General features: G+C 40.3%; 1 protein-coding gene across 1 annotated transcript in view; it reads right to left on the bottom strand.

Moving 5' to 3' along the window:
* The window catches only part of LOC109852637 (diacylglycerol O-acyltransferase 1), an 84,878-nt gene that overhangs the window by 8,004 nt on the left and 49,678 nt on the right, over positions 1-27,196 (bottom strand). The window contains exons 6-9 of the mRNA XM_020423977.1: positions 19,690-19,842; positions 13,682-13,862; positions 11,990-12,098; positions 2,263-2,307 (exon numbers count right to left, since the gene is read on the bottom strand). Of these exons, the coding sequence (XP_020279566.1) occupies positions 2,263-2,307; positions 11,990-12,098; positions 13,682-13,862; positions 19,690-19,842 (488 nt within the window). The remainder of the gene's footprint in view (positions 1-2,262; positions 2,308-11,989; positions 12,099-13,681; positions 13,863-19,689; positions 19,843-27,196) is intronic.

The following is a 27,196-nucleotide window of genomic DNA, read 5'->3' as shown; positions in this document are numbered from 1 at the left end:
ATTGCAGTTATCCGAGTCGCGCGTTGTGACATCTCGTCGGAAAAAGTTGACGACACGAATCGCGACGAGTGCGGTGATAATTAACAGTACAGCCGGCTCAATTAACGTGGAGAGCGAACGGAAGTCCCATAACAAAACTCGGTCATGCACGACCGTCGGTCTACTGTTTTAATCGCGAATAATCGACATCTACCGAACGGCAGGTCGAATTCGGCGACGAGAAAGTCTGGCCGCGCGCGGCGTTATACACGCTTCCGAGGACAGTCGCTTTGGGACGAATTCATATAATTGAATTCGGTTCACTGGACTCCGCCCAGCACTCGAAACACTACGGCCGGCTAGTTCCGATCCGAAGCATCCGAGCTAACGAGAGAATAACGAGCGACAGCGAATGAACGGACGCGGAATCGCTTGGACCGGATCTGAACGTCGAAGAGTAGCAGAGCGTGTCGGCGCGCGATGCAAGGAGAACACGAATAAAAAGACACGATGAGCGCTATAGCGCTCGCATGAACGAATCCTTGCAGCGCGCATATCGGTTCATTTTTTCCCTTTGTCTTTTTTTTGCGCTACGAATATACGTTCCCGATGCGTAGGATATTTTAAAACAATCGTACCTACGTTTCTCTCGCTTTCTCAAAAAACTAACAGATATCAGAATTTAAAATAGACAACGAAATATGAATAATAGAGAACTTTCTCTTCAATTTTGTGATAAGTTACAATAAAAACATTTCATGTACAAATAACATTTATTTTTAGTTAAGAGAGTCTTGTACATTCTTTTAACAAACAAATTATATATCTATGAATAAAGAGAGATCTCTATAGATTATTAATTCTATGGATTATTTTACAATTTCTGTGTTTAAAAAATGCAAAACTTTGTTATGTTAAAAAAATTAAGATTTTTGTACTATCTTTTACGTGCACTTTCCAACAAACTGCTTTTATACCGAAAGAAAAAACAAAGGAATCGGAAGTATGAAAACAACATCCTTGGTGTATCGTTGTGCATCGATCTCCCTGCGGACTTGGCGACAAACGACCTTTTTCCATCGTCGAGCGTGCATATTTCACCCGGAAGCGTCACGGGAATACGGCCGACGCACGACGAAACTTAAATCAGGAATTCATAGATTCCGGCGTACTTTCCACAACAGAGAGAGAAAGAGAGAGAGAGAGAGAGAGAGAGAGATGGAGAAAGAGAAAAAGAAAGAGAGAGCCCGAAGCTCTCACAGGGCCTTCTTTGTATCCTTACCAGACTCGCTCTTTCTTGAAGAAACACAACATTTCTATTTCACGTTCTCATGGATAGCTTACTTTATTTTCCGACGTGCAACAGATCCAACTTATCGTAAAGTGAGTGCTCTAACCGAAACCATTGAAGTTAACCGTCTCTTGCCATTCTTACGAATAAAAAAAAAAAAAAAAAAGACGTAAAACGAGCGCGAGTTATTAAATCGGCGAATAAAAAAAAAACGACATTATCCGCGAGATATGAATAGTTAAATCGCGCTAAGTAGTCTTTATGAAGGGTCCTGAATATTCTACGTTATCTATCTGAAAATCCTATCTTAGGCATTCCGGATTATGTTCTTGCTCAAAGTTCGCACGGGAAAGCTGGCGTCAGCTTGCAGACTTATGCACCACGTGGATTTACAACATGTTGCATTAAGCGCGGCGTTTATCGACGACACATAGTTCGATACGAGTTTTCTCTGCCTCTGCGTTCTCCACGGCTGTCGAACGAGCTCGTAGCCGTGACAAAGTTCAGACGAAAAGTTGTAAGAGGGGAGAAGATTGAATTCGCAAATATTGCCCCGAGGTTTTTCCCATAAGAGGTGTGCGCGAAGGAAAAGGAAAGAAAATCTAACGCGGAAAATTGAAAGTATCTATCTACAGAGCATGAACAATAATATGACAATGAGCTTTTATCTTTAAAAGAAAGAATTCAGAAAAAATAATATAAAAATAAAATAATAAAATAAAAATAATATATATATTTTCGATTCTCTCTGATGTCTTATAGAAATACCGTGACATATAATAAAATAACATGAATGTCTCACGTCTTGCAAACAATAATATTTGCGTGTATATTAAATAACGTTTAATAGTTTCGAGTCATTCATGAGATGTTCGTTTTAATCACAATAAAGTTTTGATAATTGTCGACTTCCAGCGTATACAGATGTTTCGGACTCATCCGTTATGCGCTTATAAATTTGCACGTGTACGTAGATATATGTGTGTACTCACCGCCAGCTTGAGAAGACGCTCCGAGGCCTTGGCTACGTCCATATTCTGCAACGCAAACGAGAGAGGCACGAGATTATTAATGTAGAAGGTAAATACGTGGGAAACGTGCGGAAGGGTTGCTTTAAGAGAAAGAGAGAGCAGGAATGAGGTAGATATGCTCCAAAGCTGAACGCAAAACAAATGCAAGAGTTAGAGGTGAGGCGGTATGTGTGTATGTGTGTGCGTGTGTGTGTGCGAATAGGCGAAACACGTTACAAACTACAAAATGTAACTTTCTAATTGGATTTCGGATCGTGAATACAATAAACTGCAAGATCACCGGGACTGAATTATTTTGTACGTCACGCGTGAAAAACGCGTGATACGAAATCTGCAAAATAAAAAAAATAAAAAAAACAAAAAATACGACAGACCACGGCCGCGATGTGTGCGGGAATTTTTGAGTTGCGCGTTGAAGTTAAATCGAATAAAATGTATCGTCAATTTTTTTGAAAAGAATGCAATATTTGTTCGCATTTCTATATATACGATATACGCCATTCTCTGTTGCAGTACAATTGAAGATTTTGTTTTCATGCAAAACTGAATTAACGTCAATATCGAGAAAACAAACTGCAATGTTTAATTTATTCAATGCTAATATATCATTTCATAGTGATATTTTGTACATCTCACTTTAAATAATATTATTTTATCAGATGTGCAAAACTATAAAAATGCGATAAAAATTATTAACTAGAGACAGAATATTTACACATATAAAGATAAATAATTAGATCATGTGACATTGCAAAGATTATTAACAATATAAACATCATCTTCTTATTGCGTGAATTATTTTTCACGTTTATATATTTAAAATAAAGTTATTCCATTACACACACAGCGAGGTTGTGGAATTCCATTACCGAATATCATATATTGGAAGGTACCCACACAAGTGTGTATGTTTTTTTTTCAACATCAAAATTTTATATAATAAGAGTAAGTGAATTTCATATTTTTCACAGATTCAATTGAATTATAAATGAATTAATCAACGAAGTTTACCGGAATTCCAAATCCGAGTTAACGCTCTTAAGATGTACCCTATTAAATTAAACAGCGAACTTTTAACTTGATTTAACAGTAGCTACCGAGTGCAGACGTCTGAGATTTTCTTCTTCTATCTAATACAGATTTATATGCTCGGTGTATGCCGAATGAGAGAGAGAGAGAGAGAGAGAGAGAGAGAGAGAGAGAGAGAGAGAGAGAGAGAGAAAGAGAGAAAAGCTTTCCGCCGATAGAACTGATATTTCGTACGCGGCGCTAATTGAACACGAGGGAAGGAAGCTTGTCCCATTTCCCGATGTTCCGCTTAAGTGGCGATTGTCGGCGAGAGGTCCCTCCAAATGCTACAACAGTCAGCCGTGCTTGTACACCATGCTTGCAAATAAATACCCGTGGAGCTTACCCTCGACTTCAACACGTCATTATTACGTGCACCTACACGCCACTAGTCGCATTTCCTTTTAACCGAGTAACATCTTTTCGTAAAACGTAACAGAAAATTACAAACAAACACACAATTTGTTTAAGAAATATTATTACACACATTAATTAAAAAATCTTTATAACATAAAGATTTTTATTTGAATCTAATACGTAGAAGTTCTTGTTACTCTACTTGTGACAAAATATAAGAAAAATATAGGAGGAGATACTCATATATAATATCTACATATTTCGAGAAGTCTATCTTTAGTTTTGCGAACATAAATTTCTACACCAATGTCCAAAATGTTGAAAAATAACAAAAATGGAATTAAAAAATTGAGAATGACAATGGGTTTTGTTTCCCAATTTTGCAACGTAGAGCGGATTGAAATGACAATGTGAAGCACACGCAACTGGATCACGCTAATTGCAATTATCGTGACATATTGCCGTTATTACAGTTAATATTCTGTAGCACACGCGCAGTGGCAACACGATGTTAATTAAATCACTCGCATTTATGTCGCCGTTGTGACATGTTAAATAGAAAAACGACAAAGACGAAATAGAGAATGACCGTATTATATGGCGATCCGCAAGTCAAATATGTAATGCGCGGAACGATTAACGTGTGTCGCAAATTCTATCCGCTTGTGCAGAAATGACAGACAATGCGTTTGATTATCGCAATAAGCTTTTAAAGCAAACCTCGAAAACTAATTGCAAATTACCGTTTTAAGGGATTTTAGTGAGTACCAATAAAGTTCAAGACTGCGCCGTAAACAACGATTCCGAAGAAAATGATTTTTTTACGACAGCAACAAGTTGTCTCAACGAGAATTTCATGTTTCCTTAACGCCAACTTTACGGCGCGGCTTAATGAGACACGATACGTAACGCGGTCTGATAATTACGATCCGAGACATAGCAAGCTCGGCTGCTTGTACACATGTGCTATAAAACGTGATAGTTATTGAACAATTAAGAAAAACCGTTTAAAGGAAAACGATGGCAAAAAACTAATCTAGAAAAGTGTAAAAAAAAAAAAACGCGTGAGTAGAATAATTATTAAATACAAATCTGAACAAATTATGTTTTTCGTCAAGAAATATTTTAATTATTACAGTTGTCTCCAATAACGATAATTTCATTTCTATCTTCTCTGTACAAATCATCAGAGATACAGAAGGTAAACAAAATAAACACAAAATTTATCTCTCAAATGCAATCCATCTCGAATACATAGCGAAATGTTTGTTCGTATTGTTGCACGGTTTGCAAGATATGTATTACCTACTATGAAATCGCATTTCCAGTGATTGCATTCTGCGTGAAACTGCGAGGGTGCTTGCAGCTACGATGGAGACTCGAGAGAGCCTCTGTAGATGAATAGCAGCACTTGAGACGGATGAAAAGAAGAGGTGACGGAAGATGTTTGAAGACTCGAAAATAAAGAGTAGATTTTTTTCCGAATGATCGCGTCCAAAACACGTGTAACTACCCGAGCCTCATCTATATTTTTTTCTATTCTCCTTTCTTTTCACTATCTACTCTATATCTACATCACCTTGTAAGTGTTAATGAGTATGATGTGTTACACCTTAAAAAATATCATATTACACTTTAAAATATCAGAAAAATTACACTAATAGATTTGAAAAAAAAAAAAAACCGCGCTTTGAAGTTGCAAAGCTATTTACTGTATTAATGCTCTGAAAACTTTTCTTCAACGACTTTACTCTGTCATTTTTTCTTGTTGGCTTTACGAGTCGAGTGTTGATGCTCTTTTCGCGGCGGTGTGAAAGCGAGCGTTGCTGCTGGTATGCTCTAACGAATATTCACGTTGCAGAGCTGCGATTGCGAGAGAAGATGAGAAAAACGAAAGATAAATGCGAGAAGAGGGGAGAAGTGAGAAAAGATTTCCTCGGCATCGCGCGCCATCGGGAAAACGAGTCCTCCTACCGTTGTTCGTCGCCGGTCGTTTCCTTCGTCCGCCGTCGTTTCAATTAGCGCCGAGAGATTTACGGCTTTGCATCTACGAACACCTTGTCCCGCTGCCGGGAAGAGTCCTCGAGATACTGGGAATTCGCTCCAGTCGAATTGAATCCCGGTCGATTGACAATGGCGCGAACGAGAGATGCTTACGTACCGACATTGCGGCCCTTACGTTATCGAATCTTCATCGCGTACGTACGCAAATAAATGTTTGAAGAATTTTACGAGCTATAGGAAAATACGTGAATATGTTTGATCTGCTGATAAAATTGCCGAAAGGTCATCTAAATCGAGCGAGTTCTCGAAACGAAGTTCTTATTGACAGCGAAAATTGCAACGGCTCTTCATCAGTATTTGACAGCTGCAAACTGACATAGCAAATCACAGAGAGTTCGAAAAAAGAACCGATCGCGTAATAGAAATAACAATAAATTCGGGACACGCGAGATATGACGACTTTACGCGCTTTTTTCGCAAAGGAAACGCCGTAATAAATTCTGTTTTCGCCACGCGAAAAACAGTAGCGTTTATTAACGTTTGTCAAGTGAGTTTCCGTCGAGTTTCCTCTATCTGTCTTATGCGACAAATCTGTTTTTCGGCGAATTAACGCCCGTATGTGTGTGTGTTACTCCTAGAATTTAACTCAACTCCTTTCCGGCAGCAACCAAAATATTTACTTCGATCTGACAACTTCCAGAGTCGCACTTCCAGACTACGCTACTGGAACGCGGTGGAAGACAAATAGGATTAAAAGGCACTCGACGTGGTCTTAAGTGTTTCGTGCCGGAGCGCTGGCAAAAAGGGGGTTCCGCGGACAACTACCCTCCACTGTTCTCCATTCGGCGACGTCTTCCGTTACCAGTTAGCGGTCGAATAAATACCTTCTGCATTTTCTCTTCCCACGTCGCGACAAACAGGCCGAGAAAAAAAGATGGAACAATAACTGGCTCCGCGGCTGTAACGAGTTTCGCCAAAGTCGTGAGACAATTGAGTCTCTTCTTTACAAGAGATTTTATCTCAACTTCTCTGGGACTCTTTTTGATCACGACCACCCCACAAGATTGAAATGTTTCCGTAGCATGTTTCCGCGCACAACACCAATTGCTCCGTCGCTTCTCGCTCGTCAGTTAAAAGTCAAAGAAATACATGCTTGAGATTCTTCGTTTCGACAAAGATACGTCGCCAATAAAATTTTGCCGTCTTGTCTCTTAGTTCGAGAATGTTAACGTCGCTAAACGTTAAACGGCTGGTTGTAATAACGTCCAGTGAGCGGATTGCCAAACTACTTCGGAATAACACTGAAGTTTCGACTGTGTCGATGTACTTACACAAAAACGGATTATACAACATCAGAATTCAAAGTTCCTTTAGAGATACAGATTTTAGGAAAAACTTGATAAAACTACAAGAGAATTTCACATAAAATGTCAGCACAAAATTTGAAAACTGAAATATGCTTATGCATATACGTCCTTTTATATCTGAATAAAGAATCACCGACAAAAGGTGCGCGCGTCTCTTTCGCGAAAGTCCGATTCCCGGCGATGCTCGAGTCACGTGCTGTCTCACCGTTTTACTTATTAGCTGCCGCCTTGACAGCGTTTTCTTTTGCTTGCTTATCACAGCGAAAGAATTTTTGCAGCGTCATAACTCGGCGCCGGAACTTCCGTCCAGCCAACGAACGCATATCGGCGACTTCGATATAAGAAGGTGCGAGGTACCGGGTTCTGGTATTCTGCCTCGACAACGTTGGTCAAGTGTCTGGAATCTTGCCGACAGGAGGAAAAAGGAGCAATAGGCGAGCGGCGCGCATACCCCAGACAGCTTCTCCCATTTCGCTTCTTAACCGGTCGCACCTTGGTAAGATCCGATATGCGAAAGAAAACGGAGAGAAAAGAAAAACTTGCGAACGAATAAAATTTTTTAATACGATCCGCTTTCTCTTTTTCCTTTGTTGAAATATTTATATATAATTATTTCTTAGATGTAAAAGTTGCCTTTTCTATAAAAATTGATATGTTTCAGTGTGTTTTAATTTTTATAAGAAAGTATATAATATTTGTAATTTTGTATATATATACTAAATTAGGAACATAAATCAAGTTTTCTCCGTATCCAGAGATATATTGTAATATATATATATATATATATAGAAAATCTCTCTCTCTCTCTTTTCCAGAAAGATATTCCATATGTTTCGTTGATAGCCGTCATAAAACCGCATGCTTCTCGAGTAACCACCTTCGACGTACCGCCGAAAATCCTTTAAACGCTCATCCCTTTAAGCTGCAGTGTGCCATGAGGCGATAAGCCAACGTTTCATGCACCCTCTTCACCATTTCTCGATCGCTCAATCGATCTCTCCGAGGTAAAACGCCTCACAATTCCGTAAAAGCTATGGAAAAGCAAGTTGTTATCTTTGCATTTTTGTCACGAAGAAATCGTTTATGATCTTTTTTTATGAACTGCGTTGTTACAGTGTAACGAAAACAAAAATGTAATTGTTAATAGAAAAAAGAAAAAAGAAGCAAATAAAATCTAATATAAACAAAACGATAACTAAGATTAAATTAAGAGTAATTATATTTAGCGAATAATTAATAAAGCGAGCGAAATTATCCACACGTGTCGCACGCGAATGATTTTCACACGGGATCGACGCGGCACTTTTTCCGAAGCAGACGACGCAATGTGAAGAATTTCTCAACGCTGGAAGGGTTAATCGGCTGCTTGTCAGAGGAAATCGCTGGGATTTCCGGTCGCGCGCTGCCCGTGCGCCGATCTTCTTATCCATTCATTCCGGTCTGTAAGAATAACGAGGCTCAGCCTGAAGCATCGCCGGTAGGTAAAAAGCGATTACCCTTCGACAAGCATCATCCGCAGTTATCAATTTTCTCCCCGCGGCTCGTGACCTGGCAGAAGCAATATCCTCGTGAATTTCTTAATCTCGCGCAGTCTCCTTCTCGCTTTCCGAACTCCTTTCTTTCTCGCTACCGTGACGTCGGCGACAGTGACAGACCACGCCGAGCTAAATCTAGCAAGTACGTCTTCCTTTCGTGCCAGCTGGACGCTCGATCGAGAACTGTCGTAATCGCAACTTGCAATTATCAGATCCAATTTCTCACCGAGCGAAGAAAGAATAACGCGCAAAAAGCGATCTCGAAGCCGGGAGCGTTTGAAAACGGACGAAGGAGATGGTTTACACCAGCCCCTTCTCCGACATTAACTTCCCAGCAGCACTGGCAATTACTTTGCGTTCGGTCGATATCGCGATTTCGTGCGCTTCTATCACAGCAAGGCGAGGGAACGCTGTCGTCACCACGGTATTTCCCGCTGCGTCCCCATCGAAGCGTTTCCTCCTTCGAGTCTCTTTGGGGAATGAATGGAAGATGGTTCGGAGAGAGGGAAGGAAGAGACGGAGGTGGGAAGGACCGTCGGAACGATTTGCAGAAGCAATTTGTCCGCGGCGCGAAATCACGCGGCCGAGTTCCCGGGTTTCCCCGCTGAGTGGCTCGTGTCGATCTCGATTCGAGACGATGGAAACGCTTAATAATCCTGCGCGGGATCCTGTCCCGAACGAAGCGACGGAAAGCTAACTTCACCAGAGAGAAAACGGATGACTAATTGAAGAGAATACGAAAGTTCGACCGGGCGATGTTATACGCGAAAGGAGCAGCTATAGAGCAAAGTCGCGCAACAATGCGCTCGACTGTGGATAACGCGTAAACTACGGACTTTCAAAAAGACTGCTCTGTGATAATAATACGAGTATGTGATACAAAATGATGAATATTGTGTGTTGTTTATATGTTGTTGCTTTGATGTGTTTTACGTTGTTGTTTATTCAACAAACTTAGTGTCAAGGACATTAATGTTAACATATTAGTATCAGCCGATCTGTTTTATTAAAGCTATTTCAATTATATGGTGAATATTTCCCTTGTAAAGAGCAATTAATTTTTAATCACGGATGGAAGCGAAAATTGGAATATCTGATCTGAATGCGTTTTAAATGATATGTTTACGATGCCTGCCGTACCAATCTGTTTGCCCGTATTTGCACAAATGATTGCAAATCAGAAAGCGTCGTGGATTGATCGAATTTAATCGAAAATTAATTATATTTCCATTTGCGTTCCCACTTTCTACAAATCAAATGAATCAACTTTTGATACAAGGAGCACGACAAACATTTCATCAATCCCGTTTCATCAGGTCGCATTTATAAAAGGAGAAGAATATTTTTCAACGAATTTAACAAAAATCTATTGCGCTCGTGGCATTAAAGTACGAATGGCTGAATTATCAGTAGCTCTAGCGGATCGATAGCGGAATCCGGATTTTCGATAGCATTACGTACGAAATATGGGCGTAGCTGGTGAACCGCGGACGCCCGCCGCGGATCAGCTGCGGTCGAACCCGGCCGCGTAAAAGGTCTCATTTAAATCCATGGCTCTCTCACGGCCACGCAATGGAAAATTTCTATCCGTCGCGCGACGCGACGCGTGCATACATGCAGTTTGCTGCTGCACCGGTCAGAACGACAAACGAACACGCGTGCAAGGCTATGAAGTATGTATAAATATCAAATTACGCGCTCTTCGTACTTCTCTAATTAGCGCTTTAAACTACCAACCCTCCTCCCGCGCCTTCTATTTCATCCACCAATGCAGCTTACTTAATTAAGCGTTCGTTATTACACCTCATTGACGACGATTGATAATTGGCTAATTAACCGTTCCGTGCGTGTGTACGGATTTTTTTAATTAATTTGCCGCATCTTTTCACTACACACGTCTGTTTTTATTATATTTTTCATGGAAAAATATCAGAAAAATTGTCAGAAAAAATGAGAGAGGTAGATCTTTTCCTGACCAATATAATATCCTTTATCTTAGTTAATCCTATGTATTTACCTCGTAATATACATACTTCATAATTTATTAGAAAACACGAGCAAGTATACTGAAAAGTGCATCGATGATTTTTTGATAAGTGCTGATTTGTATTGACGAAATAATGACATTACAAACCAATTGTTTTACGTCTCTCTACGTAGAGACATTTTCACCCTACAAGTAATATAAGGAAATGTCGTTGAAAAGCAAGAAAACTCGCGTTTATGACAAATAAATGACTATTAACGATTTCAGATTCCGCAAGTGTATTTAACCTTTATCTCACGGACGAAGGATCGTCCGGTTGGACAGGCGGTATATCTGCAGCGAAAATAACGTCATATACTCGCGCGATATCAAATATAACTGGCAAATCAAGGCGGAGGATTTAACTCCGCGCGAGATAAAAACTGATGGTGTGCCTCGAGCATTATTGCGACGCGAACGGGAAAAACGACGTGCCGCTGACGCGTTCTTCTCGTTTCACCTCACTTTCGTTTATTTTTATCAAGACCGCCCCCGCCAACCGGTATCGCGCCGCGAAAATAAATTGGATATATATCGTTTCCGCTGTAAATGTTTTGTTGCCGCGACGGAGACACTGCGAATTCTCGCGACAAAGTTATTAACATCGTGAATATACCGGCAAGACTTCCAAGCGAAAACGTAAGCGATAAAAAATATACCTTGTACGTGTCGCTGAAACTCTTAGTTTCCTTCCTTTTCGCATCTGTTCAGCATTTTAAGAAATGCAATTTACATCGTACTCGCGATATTATGCACGGACGAGTATATTGCCTGATATAGGTGTAACTCGCAACAATATTACTGCAACTGTGCACGCGCGACAACTGCCTCTTTCCTGTGTATTCTGTCGCAGGGGAAAATTTGGAAGCTCGAGAATAGCTTGTTCAGTATGATGCAAAATTTGCCGTATATTTATGTGTCTACCGAATTTCCGAGCAAGAGAATTACACGAAAGATTGATCGTACCTATTTGCCGAAACCAAATTACACTTCTGCTCGTCTCCCGCGACTTCTATCTTATCGGTTGTTTCGCTCTTGCGGTTACCCTGATTTATTTGTGCCTAGTTCCATAAATAATTATAAACTCGATATTTCATTTAATAAATTATTATTTACGTTGTTTCGGAATAAAAGTTGCATGGAAAAGTGCGCGTCGAGAGTTTATGAAAACTGATTTATCGGAAAGACGTCAAATGTGTACATACTTTTTTATAAAGTTTAATTTAAGTTTTATGAATTTAAACCGCACTATGTTAAATTTTTCCACAGAGAGATTAAAACTAAACATTTTTTCGACGTACAAAATAATAAAATATATAACAAATACTCACACTGAAAGGAATTAATGAATTCTTTACAGAAGGTATCATCCATTGCTGGAAAAGTGACAACACCACTTGACATCCTACTACGACTTCCAGAATTCGTTTTATCAGAAATCTGTAAATAAGATAATATTCGATTGTGCAAAAAAGACTACATTTAGTAAAACAAGTATTTTTAAGTATTTTCTACATATGACTCTCTCTGTCATAAAATATTATTTCCGATGTGTGTATATACGTGTAAATTTTTTACTACACGTTACAATAGATATCGGATTTATCGAATGTCTTGATTCGTGTGATTCCATTACATTGATCGTTATGCGACACTAGTGTCTATACATCTATTTGTTTCTAGATTGTATCGACGACTGTGTGCAAAACCGATTTCCGATCAACTTTCTTGATCTCGTTAATGTCCTAGCATTCGTTTTCTCAACCGTAAACCGATTCACGAAAAATCGAAAATACGACTTTTGAGTACTGTCGCGTGAAACGACGTTCCTATTCGACGGTACGTTGTCCGCGTGAGTTTCGTTTCCGATAAACTGCCGGCGACAAGTAAAGGCAGGATGTACTTTTCGACGAAAGCGGCTACATGGAAGGCGCAAAAGGAAAAAGTGCGCTATGAAAACTGGTAAGCGCGACGATATAGTCAAAAGAACGAGCTTCCAGGGAAAAATATGATAAGCTTCATATAATGATCGAATTTAGTTGGATTTGTTATAAATACAATTTAGTTACGTACGCAATAGTTAAATTAGATCGTTCTTTATGCGTACATATTCAATTAAATTATTTCTTTGTGGACAGACTCCAAAAACGCCAACTAGTTGGAGAGACTGAGTCTGTGAAACCCACACGACTTGAAAATCGAATATCTGCGCGAAAAATCAATATTTTTTCAATTTATTTTAATCCAAAGTTTGGACATCGATCAAAAAAGAAAAATTAAGAAAAATCTCTAGTATTTTCGAAAATGTAAACGTTTTTTAAAAAAAACTAATTTGTACTAGAGACATCGGTTTGAAATTTTTAGGTAGGTCTAGGAGACCCAGTCTGTCCATGAAGGGTTATTCATAAATATGTAAAAATATAACACATTTAACTCATATTTGTCAAATAAGAAATATGGAAATAAGAATTTTAAGTTACAATGTAAAACTGTTCAATTTTGACGCTCGTAACTCATGTTCTCGATAAAATCGAACAAAGAATTCTCTTCTTTAATATTTTTCTCTCGGAATAAAAAAAATTTGTTCACTTTGAAATTCCCGAATTTCGAAGACCGTCGACTTCTGTTGACATTCTTTGCGAAAAGAAAATAAAATAAGAAAGAGAAAGAGAGTATCGCGGGGGTTTGTCGTGGCGAAATCTATACGAGAAATCTGAGAGCAAACACGGATTTATACGCCTCACGCAATGTATGCGCTCGCGTGACCTAACTCAGACAATATCAAGTTTCCACTTGACTCGCTTCCCATTCGAAGCGAACCAGGTGGGATTCTGAAAACACATGTAAACAGAAACAAAGACCAGAGATGTCGTTTTTCGCAAGAAGAAATCAAATCGGAGAAAAAAATCTGTCGCTGAGAGAGAGTTTCGACAAATTTACGATTTTGAAATATTCTTTTTCATTTCTGAATTAATCAAATATACGGCGAATAAGCAAATTACTTGCAAGAATTTTTAATTTACCTCTTTCGAATCCGCTGTGTTCGGGGAAAGTTCAATTCGTAACACAAAGTAGGCGCTAATATATAATAATAAAGATCGATAAAGTTCAGATTATCGGGATATTGCACCAATGCGTTTCCTTGACCGTTTACTTCGTGTTCCAAATCGCTGGTGTCATCCGTACTGTGTTTCACGTTGGAAGCTGTAACAAAAGATAATGAGAATCTTGTTATTGTCGGTGCGATCATATATTTCATTAATCACATTCAACCAGATCGCAGTCTATGAGATTATACATAATGAATCGAGACTCGAGAATTTCCAGGAGTTTCATAATTCTATCTTCCTTTGTGTGATCGCTCCAGTCGAGTCTCTCAAGCTGTCCTTAAGCAACGAAACCGAATGCTCGCGCGATTCGCTTGGCTGGAAACCTCGGAATTCCTCGGGAGCCGCGCTAGGCGCACAGATTCCCATCTGCGCGTCTAATCCCACCCCGACGCGGACCAGTAACTGATAGAATCCCCTCAATTATCCAAATCCGATGAATAATCCAATCTGGAATTCAAATAAGCTCGGGTTGCGCGCCGGCTGCCGCGCCGCGCTCGAAACTCGACAGCGTGCCGCCCGCCGGGTAGCGTCGCGACGCGCCGGGCTTGCACTGCTCGCGGGGTTATGCTTTCGCGACGCCGATCGACGTCCACATCGGCGGAACAGCCCCCGTTGCTCCACGACCTTCGTAATAAATGTAGAGGAATTCGACCAAATTAAATTCCACCTGCCCTTTAACATCGCGTCGCGCCCCTCTTTCTCTCTCTCTCTCCCCTCCTCCCTCTCTCTTTTCACCGAACAGCGAAATAAACGTTACTTCTTTTTCTCATTTCGGGAACCGTTGTCACGCGAAACCGACAAGTCTTCTATTCTAAGCATCGTCGTTTGAGATACCGCGACGCGAATCTCAGTTCTTTGTTTTAGTGAAAAACTAAATACATCGAACATAATGTAAATACTAAATAATAAAAGAAAATGGTAATTAACTATAAAAACACATATTGTAACAAGTTAGCGATATCACAATGTGAGTTTTGTAAGCAAAGTATCTTGCAGGCAAACAAAAAAAGAGTATCGTAAATTGAGAGCGTAATGAAATTCATGCACTTTCTCGTAAGAAATAACGAAATTACGACGCGATTTCGGTGAACGATTAAAGACACGAAGTTGCAGCAAAACCGCGAGATAGGGCAACAAAAAACACGAAAACAGTTGAATGATTCGTTAATATTTCACGTAAATTCGTTTGACCAATCTTGTAATCTTTGACCACACCGTGCATTGGTAAACTCTTTGCCGTCGAGTTATTAATTAAAAACCATTCTCTGCAACTCGATTTGCTTGTATTTATTCGAAGTTTTTCCGGTTGATTGACCATACAACATGCTCGAATGTGTATTACACATTTCACTGACACGCAAAATTACAACGTGTATATCGCAATTAATATTATGTGGTCTGCAGTACTGTATGATAATAATTTAATGCCACTTGTGTATACTTTTATTATTCGTGTAAAAATATGAAGTTGAATTTTTTCATAATACTAGCACAACACAGGCGCGCGCTATGCACACGTTATTATTGCTTTTATTTTAACGTGTAGTGTCAGTAGACTTAATCTGTCACCGCAATGACAGCTAATATATACGTCTTACAAATAATATAATACACATGATGTACATATGAGAGATGTCAGAAATAACGTATAAAAATCAAACTCAAAAAGTAAAAAAAAAGGAAAAAATGGAAAAATAACACGTAACTAAAGTCACGCGACAGGGAAAAGAATAAAAAAAAGAATATTATACATATTATATATAATATTCTAGTATATAACCAAAGTCAGTGATTCTGCCACGGTCGCGCGACCGAGGTCAGTGATCCCACCGTGCACGCGCGGCCGAGGTCAGTGCCCCGTCAAGGCCGCGCGGCCGAGGTCACTGACCCCGCCAAGGCCGCGCGGCCGAGGTCACTGACCGCCCCCCACCAAGGCTGCGCGGCCGAGGTCAGTGCCCCGCCAAGGCCGCGCGCCCGAGGTCAGTGACATTACTGTAGTATGTATATAATACATATAATACAATATGAAGTATAATATTATAAATATATAATAAATTATAATGTATAATATGTATTATTTAATGTTATATATAATATAAATTACAGTCACGTTATTTTCACGTGTTGTTTTTCTACTCTTTCCTGTCACGTGACTTTAGTTACGTTTTTAATTTTCTCTACATATACGACAAACTGTCTCAAAATCGCTTTTCATTATTTACTCTCTCAATCTTATCGATTCGATTCGACTCGATCAACCAACCAACTAATCGGCAACGCGGAAAAGAAGCAACAATAGATGCGATACATTCGGCTCCAAAACGCGCACTTCGCGGAACACATGAATTTTTTTATATAGATACCTCAGTCGAATTTTTCTTAAAAATAACAAATTCTAGTTATTGTTAATGTGACTATTCTTTCATTCTTCACAAGAGTTGTTTTTGGGTCAGTGATTGTAACAACAGCAAAGCATCAGTCTCGAGAAAATGTTTCTTTGTCTGTGGCAGGCGGCAAGCTTGTCTTGCCGTTCGTTGACATATCCTTGACAGAACATGACATTCCTTATCTCAATGCTGAGAGATGTCTCAGCTGCATCATAAAGCAATGTCGTTGTATTAGAATGCCATATCGCGATAATGGTGATGCACTATACACAACTATAATTACACAATGTGTACGCGTACAAACCAGAATCGTCAAGTGAGCAATCAAGTGTCTTCAGCAATGTCGATAATCAAATCGTGTTAGGAATATCTTGTACACATGTAAGTGTAACGAACCATTTATACAAGTATTTGACAAATAGAAAATTGAGTTCTTGAGATTTCAATTCAAAACCTGAGAGAAAAAAGTCAATAAGAATTTAGCGTGGGTGTAGATCAAAATATTTGCAGATAATACATTAATTAAAATAATTTTGATCTTGATTTATATATATATATTGCGTATCTATCTACATCTGCGCTGAGTTCTCATTGACTTTTTTTTCTCTTGTTTTGATTTGACGTATAGTTGCTTCAACAATCCGACAGCGGTAAATAAAAGATACTGCATCGTAAAGAAGAGAATATACGGAAATTCATGACGTCAACCTTGTACGTGAGGGTCAACCGCGTTCCTCGATTGCGTAAGATGGGCCCTTCGTGCGTTCACAGGACCTCTTTAGTGGCTCTCGTCACGTTTTCGTGGAAGGTCGTACAATGCTGGAAGGTCGAGAATCGTAGCTATCGGCGAGAAGAGAAAGGGATGAAGCCTCGTGGGAACGCTGTGGATCGAACGGTGAGCTTCCGTTTGCGACGGGTGTAATTTCTATTTTTTTCAATCTCGGCCCGAGGGGATAGGCGTGTCTCGAGGGCCGACGTAATTTCGTCTTTGTGCCAAGGGATGTCTCACACTTAAAGGCCACCCCCTCGTTCATATATCTGGCAAACGGTAGACGAACAACGGAGAAAAAAAAGATCGATATCGAGACAGAGGTAACGCGAGGGGGATGAAAGAAGCAAGCATTCTTACGAGGACGGCGCTCGAACGGGAAGTCTCACAAATTAAGCGCCGAGGTGCTACCGAGGAAGAGAACCTTCCTCCAATCGATACGATTGCCTGCGATCTTCGACCACGCAATCCTGCAGACTCGTAAATTATCTCGCATCCTTGTCGCGATACAACATCGACGTCTACTTTTGCCTTAAATTAAGCACTTGTTCGCTGATACTATTCTATTTATTTCAGCTACTTCTACTATCCCCTAATCAGTAGTTACATTCTTACATCTAATTATCATTTTCGGTGCCCGTTTAACTCATCTCATTTTTTCCTCTCATTAAAAGTTGCATTGTATAAAAGAACTATATGTACACACACACACACACATTTGTATTTTCTAAAGAAAATTTCTGTGTGCGTTGTGCGCGGCGTAAAGTACGAACTTTCGCATAAATTTAGCAATAAAGCAGTTTTGGTTTTTTTTCTGAGATAAGCGAGGCTGTCGAGAAGAAGCCTCATTTCTCCTATAATCGATCGAGCCGTGACGCGAACAAAAACGCGAGAGCTGCTCCACCTTCGCGATGCGTATACGCGGTTACAGGCGCCGCGGCTGGTTCTACGTCGTCATTACGGGACGTAATAATACGACGTGCCAGAGAAATGCGGACCGGGTAGAGGAGAACGAAAATTACACGGCGTCCATGTGCGCGCTAGATTACACAAGTTCGTGGTCGTAATAACGGAGTCCCGAGGCGGGCTTTTGTCGATTGCATTTGTCTATCGATCGATTGGCCGGTCGCTGTCACAATGCGGTCGCGATGAGACGCGCACCGAGCGTCGAGACGTAGCGCAAGCGCGCGAAGCTACCCGATAATTATATCAGACTACGTCACTTTTTTTGCGTTGCAATTAGAACATTCTCCGGCGAAAAGATGACGCGGCTCGGTCGAGCGAATAACGGACTAATTAGCTGCGAACGAAAACGTCGAACGCGAATATCCATATATCGGAGAATATCTATCTTAATTTTCGGTGCGAAACGCGGAGAGACCCGACCCTGGATGCTGGCGAACGCCAAAATTTAGAGGAAAGTTGGAAATTGCACGTCCAGCGTGAAAATTCTCGCTTCAATGAAGCGTGAACATCTTGTCGATAACGTTCATATTTTTGCAATCAATGCGCACACAATCCCCGTACAGAATTAATTTTAGTTTTTCGCGTTTATAGAATTACGAAAGAGAAAAAAATAATAATAAACACACTTTTACCTTAAAAATATGAAAAAAACTAAAACAAATTTTTGAGTAACATTTTTCGACTATTTTATTTTTATGTAAAATTATTTTTCTGGTAGGATATCTCCGTAGATGAGAGAGTCACGTGACGTCACATAAATCATAGACTGCCGCGCATAGGCCTAAACGCAATCGGAATCTATTCCGACATTTACGCGCCAATCAACTCCGTCACCTCGAGCGTGTAAATCGATCGTTTGCGCAATCACGATTAAAAGTGCAAACGCACCATGCGCGGTGCTTTAGTGTCGCTATAACACGGACAGGTAGAGTGTCGCGGGAAAGGGTTAATACTCCGAGCGGTGAGTTTATTGGGGAAAGGCTGGTATAATTTGACTTTGTTGGCCAGGTCTGAATAATCGATATACCACGGTGCGTCCGACACCGGAAACGTAGGCGGGCTTGGATCGGCAGTTTAAATTGGGTGGAAATTATTTCCTCTCCTCACCGCATACATATATGCAAACGCATACGCGCGTATACGCACACATACATGTCGCACATACGTACAAACGGATCGCATACACATGCGGTATGCCGCGACGATGTGTACGCGCCTTCAGAAGCGGGCAAATACCGCGAGTGCAGTGGATTACCGATTCGAAGGATGTGTTTGCACTACTTGGATGTGAACATTACCTGTAAACGCGAATATGCATGTCGACGCTCGTAACGACGAAGATTTACGTCACTCGGCTTCCGCCTGAGCGAGTGGAAATCCGCTAAGTACGATTCTCGGTGGCATCGATGAGACGCATCGCACAGTTGTAAAAACAAATGCGACGGACGTGCATATGCTACACGTAAAAAAGGTAGTAATTTGTATGCGTCATAAATGACGTACTTTTGTGCACAGCTATTGAGAGTTCTTTGCAAAGTAGCAAGCAGAATGACACACACGTAAAATAACTCGTAAATTAAACGTGAGAAGATGTTAAAGTATACTTTATCTTTTTTCTGGTTTTTTGTTTTCAAATGCGTCTTTGAACAGAAAATAAAATCACACGTACGTGGTGTAATACGCCGCGTATTAAATATTCATGTTTATTTATTACGTAAAGCATATAAGTAGAGTGTTTTAAAATATCGCGTTAAAAATAAAACATATATGAAATACAATATTTAGTAATTTGTACTTACTTTGGAGATTATTACAAGACAGCTGACGTCTTATTCCCTGACCTGACGTGGGTTTTTTTCGGCTGCTCAAGCGACACCACATGTTGACTTGCACGTATGACCATAGTTTTAAAAACAGTATGGCATACAGCATGCACACATACATCGCACCAACTGAAACAACAAACCGTAAGATACTAAGCATTAGAGACAAAATATTTTGGGATATCATAAAGTTAATATTTTTATTTGCCTATTTTTTATGTGTGTGTATAAATGTGTCATTTTTTTTCTACGCACTTTATCGTTTAAATTCCAGAGTGATAGATCGCTTGCTTTCTCGCGAAAATTTCGCATCTTCCGTGATGCGTCCATGACGATCGCAGATTTGCGCGCTTACACAGATGGAGGGAGGAGGGAGGCTCCGTCGCTTAATTATTGATCCGGATATTCTCGTCGTGATCTCGAGAATGTCCGTTATTATTATGCGGTGCCGGTAATCGCGCCGTTGGAAAACTGCAGACACGATGACGGAGGCGACGTCGGCACGATCTTTATATTTTCCGATATTTTCATCGAGCGTACCGGCGCGCGACCTCCTTCGCGTCCCGGATTGTTCGTATCTTAATTAAATCGCGCCTGTTACCGGGCTATTCCCGATCCCGAGGTAGCGAGATTCCGCACGAGCGGAAGGACATAATTTCAACAGAACGAAACCGTTCTGCTTCCACTCCTTTCGCTTTTGCAGGTGCTCGTCTCGCCACCTGCATCCCCTAACCATTTGCCTGCGCGCGCGCACCGGCTGTCATTGAAAATTTATCCCCGCTCTTGCGTTATTAATACCTCAGAACGTTGACAGGGCACGGGAAGATTGGATAAATACACCGGGAGAAAATTAAGCGTCATGAGGGACGATCGATGAGGAAGAGGGGGAGGAAGGCTGGCTTTACTACCCATCCACTCTGCTAGAATTAGTTTGCGGACTATCGAACAGGAAAACAACAGATAAAGTAGATCGGTCGGTTACGTGCACGTAACAATCGGCGGCGGCAACGGTGGCGGCGCAAATCACAATTGTTGAAGCGATCGAAAGCGACAGCCCTCGCCGCAACGTCGACCGGCGATAATAGGGAAACGAGAAAGCCCGAAGCAAATATTACACGGCGATGGTATCGTTCGTTAATGTATACATGCTCGTCGGCAACGCACGAAAGCGCCAAAGCGTTTCTGCGAAATATGCGTCCTCCCATGTGTGTGTTTGCCATCCCAGCGGGTTGTGGCACCCCAACTAACTAACTCTGGCGTACGCAGAAGCACTAAAAAGGGGAATAGAGTTGTCTTCGCTCTACTTTTTCATCCCGTTTTCTTTTTTCTTTTCGATGTTTCCCATTGTTGAGCAAAAAACGCATATTGTTCCCGAGAACCATTCAAAAATTACTAAGTAAACAGAAATGATATGTTGAGTATCACGTGCGAGTTAACAGATATTATTTCGCACTGTAATCGCTTCTAACTTTAACGACATGAATAAAAATCCTTTTAAGAAATTAGAATATCTATCATTCTCTCCAGGAGAATCCACTTTAATCTTGTTCAATAACTTCGATGTATTAGAATTGCTCGGTAGTCAAAACGCACCTTGGGACGCATTTTAGTGTATACCGCTGCTCGTTTATGGCTTATCGTCCGCACGAGTACTCGCTTGGACAACCGCCGTTATCGCACGCGAATATCGACTGCTCGTACACGCTGAGATAATTGCCAAATGTCGTGATGCGTATAGGTACATACATGTTGTGTATATTGTCTGTTACAAAACTAAATGGGGACTGCGATCTAGTCCACATTTTAGTATAGAGGACGTAGAAATATATGTGTTAAATCTATTATGTTTGTCATAGTCGTTTCTTCGCTATAATGCATTTTGCAAAATTGTAACATGAATGATTAGACGTTGCGTGACTTGCTTTTTTACACATTTATTTCCACCTGCTTGTCTCGCTTCGACGGCAGAACATATTTCTTCGTCCGAAGTCCCGGAATTAACTTCCAGACTCACTTACGTTGCGAGCTGTTCTGCGATGTTATTTAGTGCAAACGCGACGGATATCCGTCGACCGTGTCCCGGTGGACCGATACAGCTTGATGGAAAATTACTTTTCAGTCTCTCTGCAAAGTCATTAAATTCCCGTACGTTCGACGACGAAGTGCCGGGGCTATATTTTATCCGATACAAGAAAAAAATCACCACTGTGAAATGCTCAGGCCGATAGGGGGCGAGAAAGGCCATCGCGCTGTTACACCCGGTACGGTCGGGGCGTATTGACAGAAGTGCATTGTGCCATTGGTGCGCGATGAGGTTGACGTACCGCGAACGAAAATAGTTTCTCAATTTTCCACGGTCGTTCGCCGAACTGAGAAATTGCCAGTTCTCATCGGCGGACCATTGTTGTCTGGTATACCTCGAGGCCCACAATTCTCGACTCCGTCATCTCATTTTCGACTTTCTCACTTTCCACAGGTATCCCGTGTCGATAAGCTGTTCCGATACGCAGTGTAATATTTCGAATAAAATTTGTATATGTTATCAGAAGATTTACCATCTGGTGAAATTGAAAAATATATAAACTCCGACAAAAATATTCTAATCCAAAACACAGTCTCGAAAGAAACTGTGATGTCAAAATGTAACAAAAAATAAGAGAGACTTTATTGTTTAAAAAAAATACATACATATAAAACACAATGCATATATTCTTTTATAGTTTGATAATTTACACACTAACAAACCAAAGAATAAGAATATGAGCCAAGATGCTGGTTGTGAGATCTAAACCCATTCGGTCCTATCAGCAACGCAAGGGAACATTTTTATTTGACACTTGTATTTCTTTTCTCTCCAAGTAGACGCGCCGTGAAATGTTACAGAGAGGTAAGAATTCAGTTCTGCTAACGTCATCTGTCTTTGTTTCGCGCTCGCGTTGGCGGAACTTTTTAGACACACTTCGTACGAGGTTAAATTAATGTCAGCCCCCGAACGGACGGAGGAACAAACAGCGAAACACAATTTCCAGCGAGACCGCGCTTGGTATAACATTCCCCGGCGAATTTCATCGTGCACGCTTCCGTGCACTACTCTGAGTAAGTATAAAAGAAGAAGCCAGATCAATGATCAAGACTTCCGCTCACAGAGGACATACTCGACACGTATTCTCCTCTGCCAAGACCAAGTGTCTCGAACTATTTCACTTCGGGGAGCGCACGCGAAAATAGTTTCTAATCAAAATGCATCAGCTCGGGCTTTCCGTATCAGAAGCGTGAAAGAAAAGAGAATGAAGTGCTAAACAAGTTTCTGTCAATATAAATTGAAAGAGATAGAAAGTATAAAATAAAAATTGTAAAAAGAAAAAATAAAGTATATTGTATATAAAATTAACTTTTCCAAAAATGACGACTGTCATTTGATACAAACTGGATCTGTGAGACCCAAGCGATTTTAAAATCAAATATCTCTGCAAAAAATCAATATTTTTTCAATTTTGTCTTTGTGAATCAAAAGTTAGAACAATTCTGCGTCGATTGAAAAAAAACCAAATTGAAAAAATCTCTAGTAGTTTCAAAGATATAAGTGTATGAAAAAAATTAATTTTTATTAAAAACACTGGTTTGAAATTTTTGAGTGGATCTAAGAGACCCGTGTCTGTATGCAAAGAGTTAAATAGTATCAAAACATTATACAAATAATAAAAAATATAATCATTTCAAAAATATTCAGTACTTTAGATCCAATTATCTCTCTCTCTCTCTCTTTCTCTAGCACTATCTTCTCTCACGCTTCTGACGTCAATTCCGACGTATTTTAGATGCGTTCGGGCGTGCGCTACTACATGTGCAAATGTATCCTGACACGTGAAAGAGGACCCATTCGATTAGAATCCATCTCTACGCGTCAGCTGAAATGAAGCAATCTGCTGGATCGTCTGGCGACGAGCGTGAAAACGCATCTAACGTCTACGTTCTTCTTGAAGTGCGTTTCTGTCGATCCAGCTTTCATCCTTTATGGCACCGCGCGTGTATCTCGCGAGCGAGCACAATGAAACTTCGCGTGAATTTGCACACAGACACGTTGTAGACCAATCTACAATAAAACTCACCAAAGAATCTTATCAAGTAAGATAACTTGCTCTTTAAACTATGTATTTCGTTCTTTATTCTTCCGTTCATTGTTCCCAATTTCACTTTCGAAAGATCTTTTTCTTTTATTTTTCAGCTTTTTATACATCTACGAATATAAAAAAATTAAAGTTATAAAATTCATTTTCATATATTTAAAATAAATAAATATTTGTTGTTACATATTGATTATTGCAACTGTGATGTAAACAGAAGACTGTAGCCGTCAAATGTCTTTCATAAGGTACTGAAAAAGAGATATCGGAAACCAGTGGTCTGATATTTTGCTGAAGTATTTTCACCGTTCGCATGTACCGCGCGCTGCTAAATAATAATACTGCACGCGATATTGTTCCTGCGAAATAAACAATCGCCTGTGGAAATTCGTGTCTGATACACGATAAAAAGCGGCAGATGAACGAAAAGACCAGAATTCATTTCCGCGCGGCTGCGTATTTTGTAACGCGGGATACAAAAACGTAGTTGCGCGCGCGCGCGCAACGCGCATTTTATTTCAGAAGCCGATATTCTTTCTCATGTCGATGTAATTCGATTAATTCCTTTGTCAGGCGCGATATCGAAGTACACGACGAGGCGAACAATGTTACAGCTGCCGCGCGTTTCTGCATCGCGTGCACGTTGTGTATGTACTTGGCGTGACAACACGTGGACGCAAACTGCAGCGCTCGAAACATTTCCGAGAGACACCAGCTATACAAATCGATGCACTCAGAAAAAAGGGATCGGAAAAGAAGGTGTAAAAAGGGAATCGAGTTGTCTGCCACGGTGAAACAGTATATTTCTGACGCGAACGTAATCGGAGACGCTGCGCATTTTCGATTGCGCGCGTTTCGCTCGTTCTACATCGATGCGTGAAAAAAAATTTGAGAGCGCTTTACGTTTCATATTATGCGAAACGATATTAAGTTCGGTTTTGCAATACAATGATGTGATTTTCCGTTAAAGAATGCCGTGGAATATTTTTGCAGAAACTGTTAGAACAAAAAACATCTATACGTACAAATATAAATATAACAAAAATATTATATTTTTTGATATTATTTCTTTCGGAGAGAAAAAAAAACATATATTTAAACAAATTAAAATGATTTTAAATATTTACAACTTTTGCAGAAAGTGATATATATAGATGTAATATATTACAGATATTGTTTTTCGAGAAACACATGTTTTTTGGGGAAAAAGATGTAACATAATGTAACTTTTTACTTATTTTCACTAATTATTGACGCATGTCTCTGTCATATATATATTATCGTCTATGTCGCTTCTTCCTCCACGCTCTCCGATAATTACCAAGCTCGAGCCATTGCCGAAGTCTTAATTTAATGCGACAGCGTGATATCTCGCGCATTAATTTAATAAAACAATACGCAATTAGCGCGGGCGCTCAACTTCCGTGAATGAAGGCCGAAATCAGTTTGGCGAGAGAAGTTGCGTGTTACAAAATTTCGGCACGTCGAAACTTTGCGGTGTTTGGCAGGCGCATAATTATGCCGGTAAACGGCGGAGCGTATAATTCCGCGCAATGAGTTACCGTGAGCGAGATATGTCACGGGCATCGATTGAAGCCATCTCGATGGAAAGCAACATGATAACAGTATTTACAGCTATATCTCGCACTGCGCGAAACTACTTCGTACATACTCCCCGCAATTTCAATTCTCGGTCATCGCAACAAACTAACGCTGCTAGGGAACCAATAAACGACGATGCATCGCAACAACGTTATATAAACGATTTGCAAAAGTCTATGTATATGTTTTTTTGGTTCTATACGTGTCTCCGAAACTATTCGAAAAAAACATCAATAAATGTTTTTAACTTTTATTCAAGTGTTTTGTATTATAGATTGAAAACTCTTGTCATTGTCAATTTATAATAATTTGCATATCACCAAGCACCATTTTGTGATTCAAAAGAATCACCTTTTTGGCTGTTACAGCCGACCAATTACTTTTTTGCCAGATTTAATCAAGACTAAATTAGAAACGACCGCACGTTTTCAACAAATTTAACCAACATGCTAGAATTAATCTGGGTAACGCAGTACATGTAAAATCCATATTTGCAGGCAATTTATTTGCAGAGGTAGAAGCTGAAAATATATCGCGTCGATCTTTGCGTCTGAATTATTAATTTGTGTAATTTATCCCGAACAAGTTTTTGCTGAATTTAAATAAAATCTCTCGAAATTTATCCAGGCGGATGTTTATACGCGTGGTAATTTGGAAGAATTCCCATTTGCGATCACACTCCGATCGCGAAGGTAACAGCTCTGTCTGGAACTTTGATTACCAATAAATTCGCATCTTTTCGTTTTTGCTCGCATTATCGCACAGTCGAGCGTTTACATTTTCATTTAAATACTAATATTTTTAATTTTTCATAATTTATATTAAACCTAAATAAACGTTTAACTGCTGTTTTTAAGATATTTTTCTAAAGTAAGTCGCGTCGCCCGATTAAGATAATCTATCAATCTTACGCGAACGATCTCTCTCGTGTTACATCCGAGAGTAGAGACTTCACAAACAATTTGCGACGTGACGTAAGTTTTTCGCTCGAGCGGTGCCATGCGGGTGGCAGAAACGCGTGAGCTCTTTATTTTCGACGATATCCGGCCGGATGCGAGCGATAAATCTGTTCCCCCGATTTGCCGTCTCGGGAATCTTACCTTTTACTCAGACGTATGTATTTCGAGATCGATCGTCGGTCATAATTCACCTAACACGCGTAATTCCCTACTTATATCCTGACGATTTCTTCCCCCGTTCTATCGCGACCTTTCCGATCTTTCAGAATCGTCCTTGATTCTGGCACGGTATCCACTTGGCAAAGAGGCGTAATCACCCAGCCGCTGCCGTGCGTGAAGCAGAATCTTGGCAGGCGGCACGCATTCGTTTAACGCACGTCTGTACACACGCGCGCCGCATCGTTTGCGTCGAGACGTTCAATTGGAACTTCGCGGACAAAATGACGATTTCAGTGTTTCTATAGTGGAATGATTTTATGTACATGTGATGTTGAAATAATGAATTTTATACGAGTTTCTGTTACTGATAACGAGTCCCGCGAGAGCCTTGCGATTTAATGCAATACACACTTCTTGGCAATAGACGCGCATTTATTTCACCAGCGAGCGCGCGAGCGCGCGCGCGCCAGGAAAGAGCGCGATATCTTTCGCCAAGAAGTCAATAGACAACTCCAGAATGCCAGACCGAGCTTGTCGTTTTGTAATGGAAGGATGTTTCTCTTTTGGGGGAGTTGGCGTGAAAGGAAGACTTCTCGAACAACCAATGCGAGCACATCGAACTCGTTTTTATCTCCTCCC

This window comes from Pseudomyrmex gracilis, unplaced genomic scaffold, assembly GCF_002006095.1.
Source record: "Pseudomyrmex gracilis isolate BER0280 unplaced genomic scaffold, ASM200609v1 scaffold_1, whole genome shotgun sequence".
Lineage (NCBI taxonomy): Eukaryota > Metazoa > Arthropoda > Insecta > Hymenoptera > Formicidae > Pseudomyrmex > Pseudomyrmex gracilis.
The sequence above is the reverse complement of the archived record's forward strand: the minus strand, read 5'-3'. Positions and strand labels throughout refer to the sequence as shown.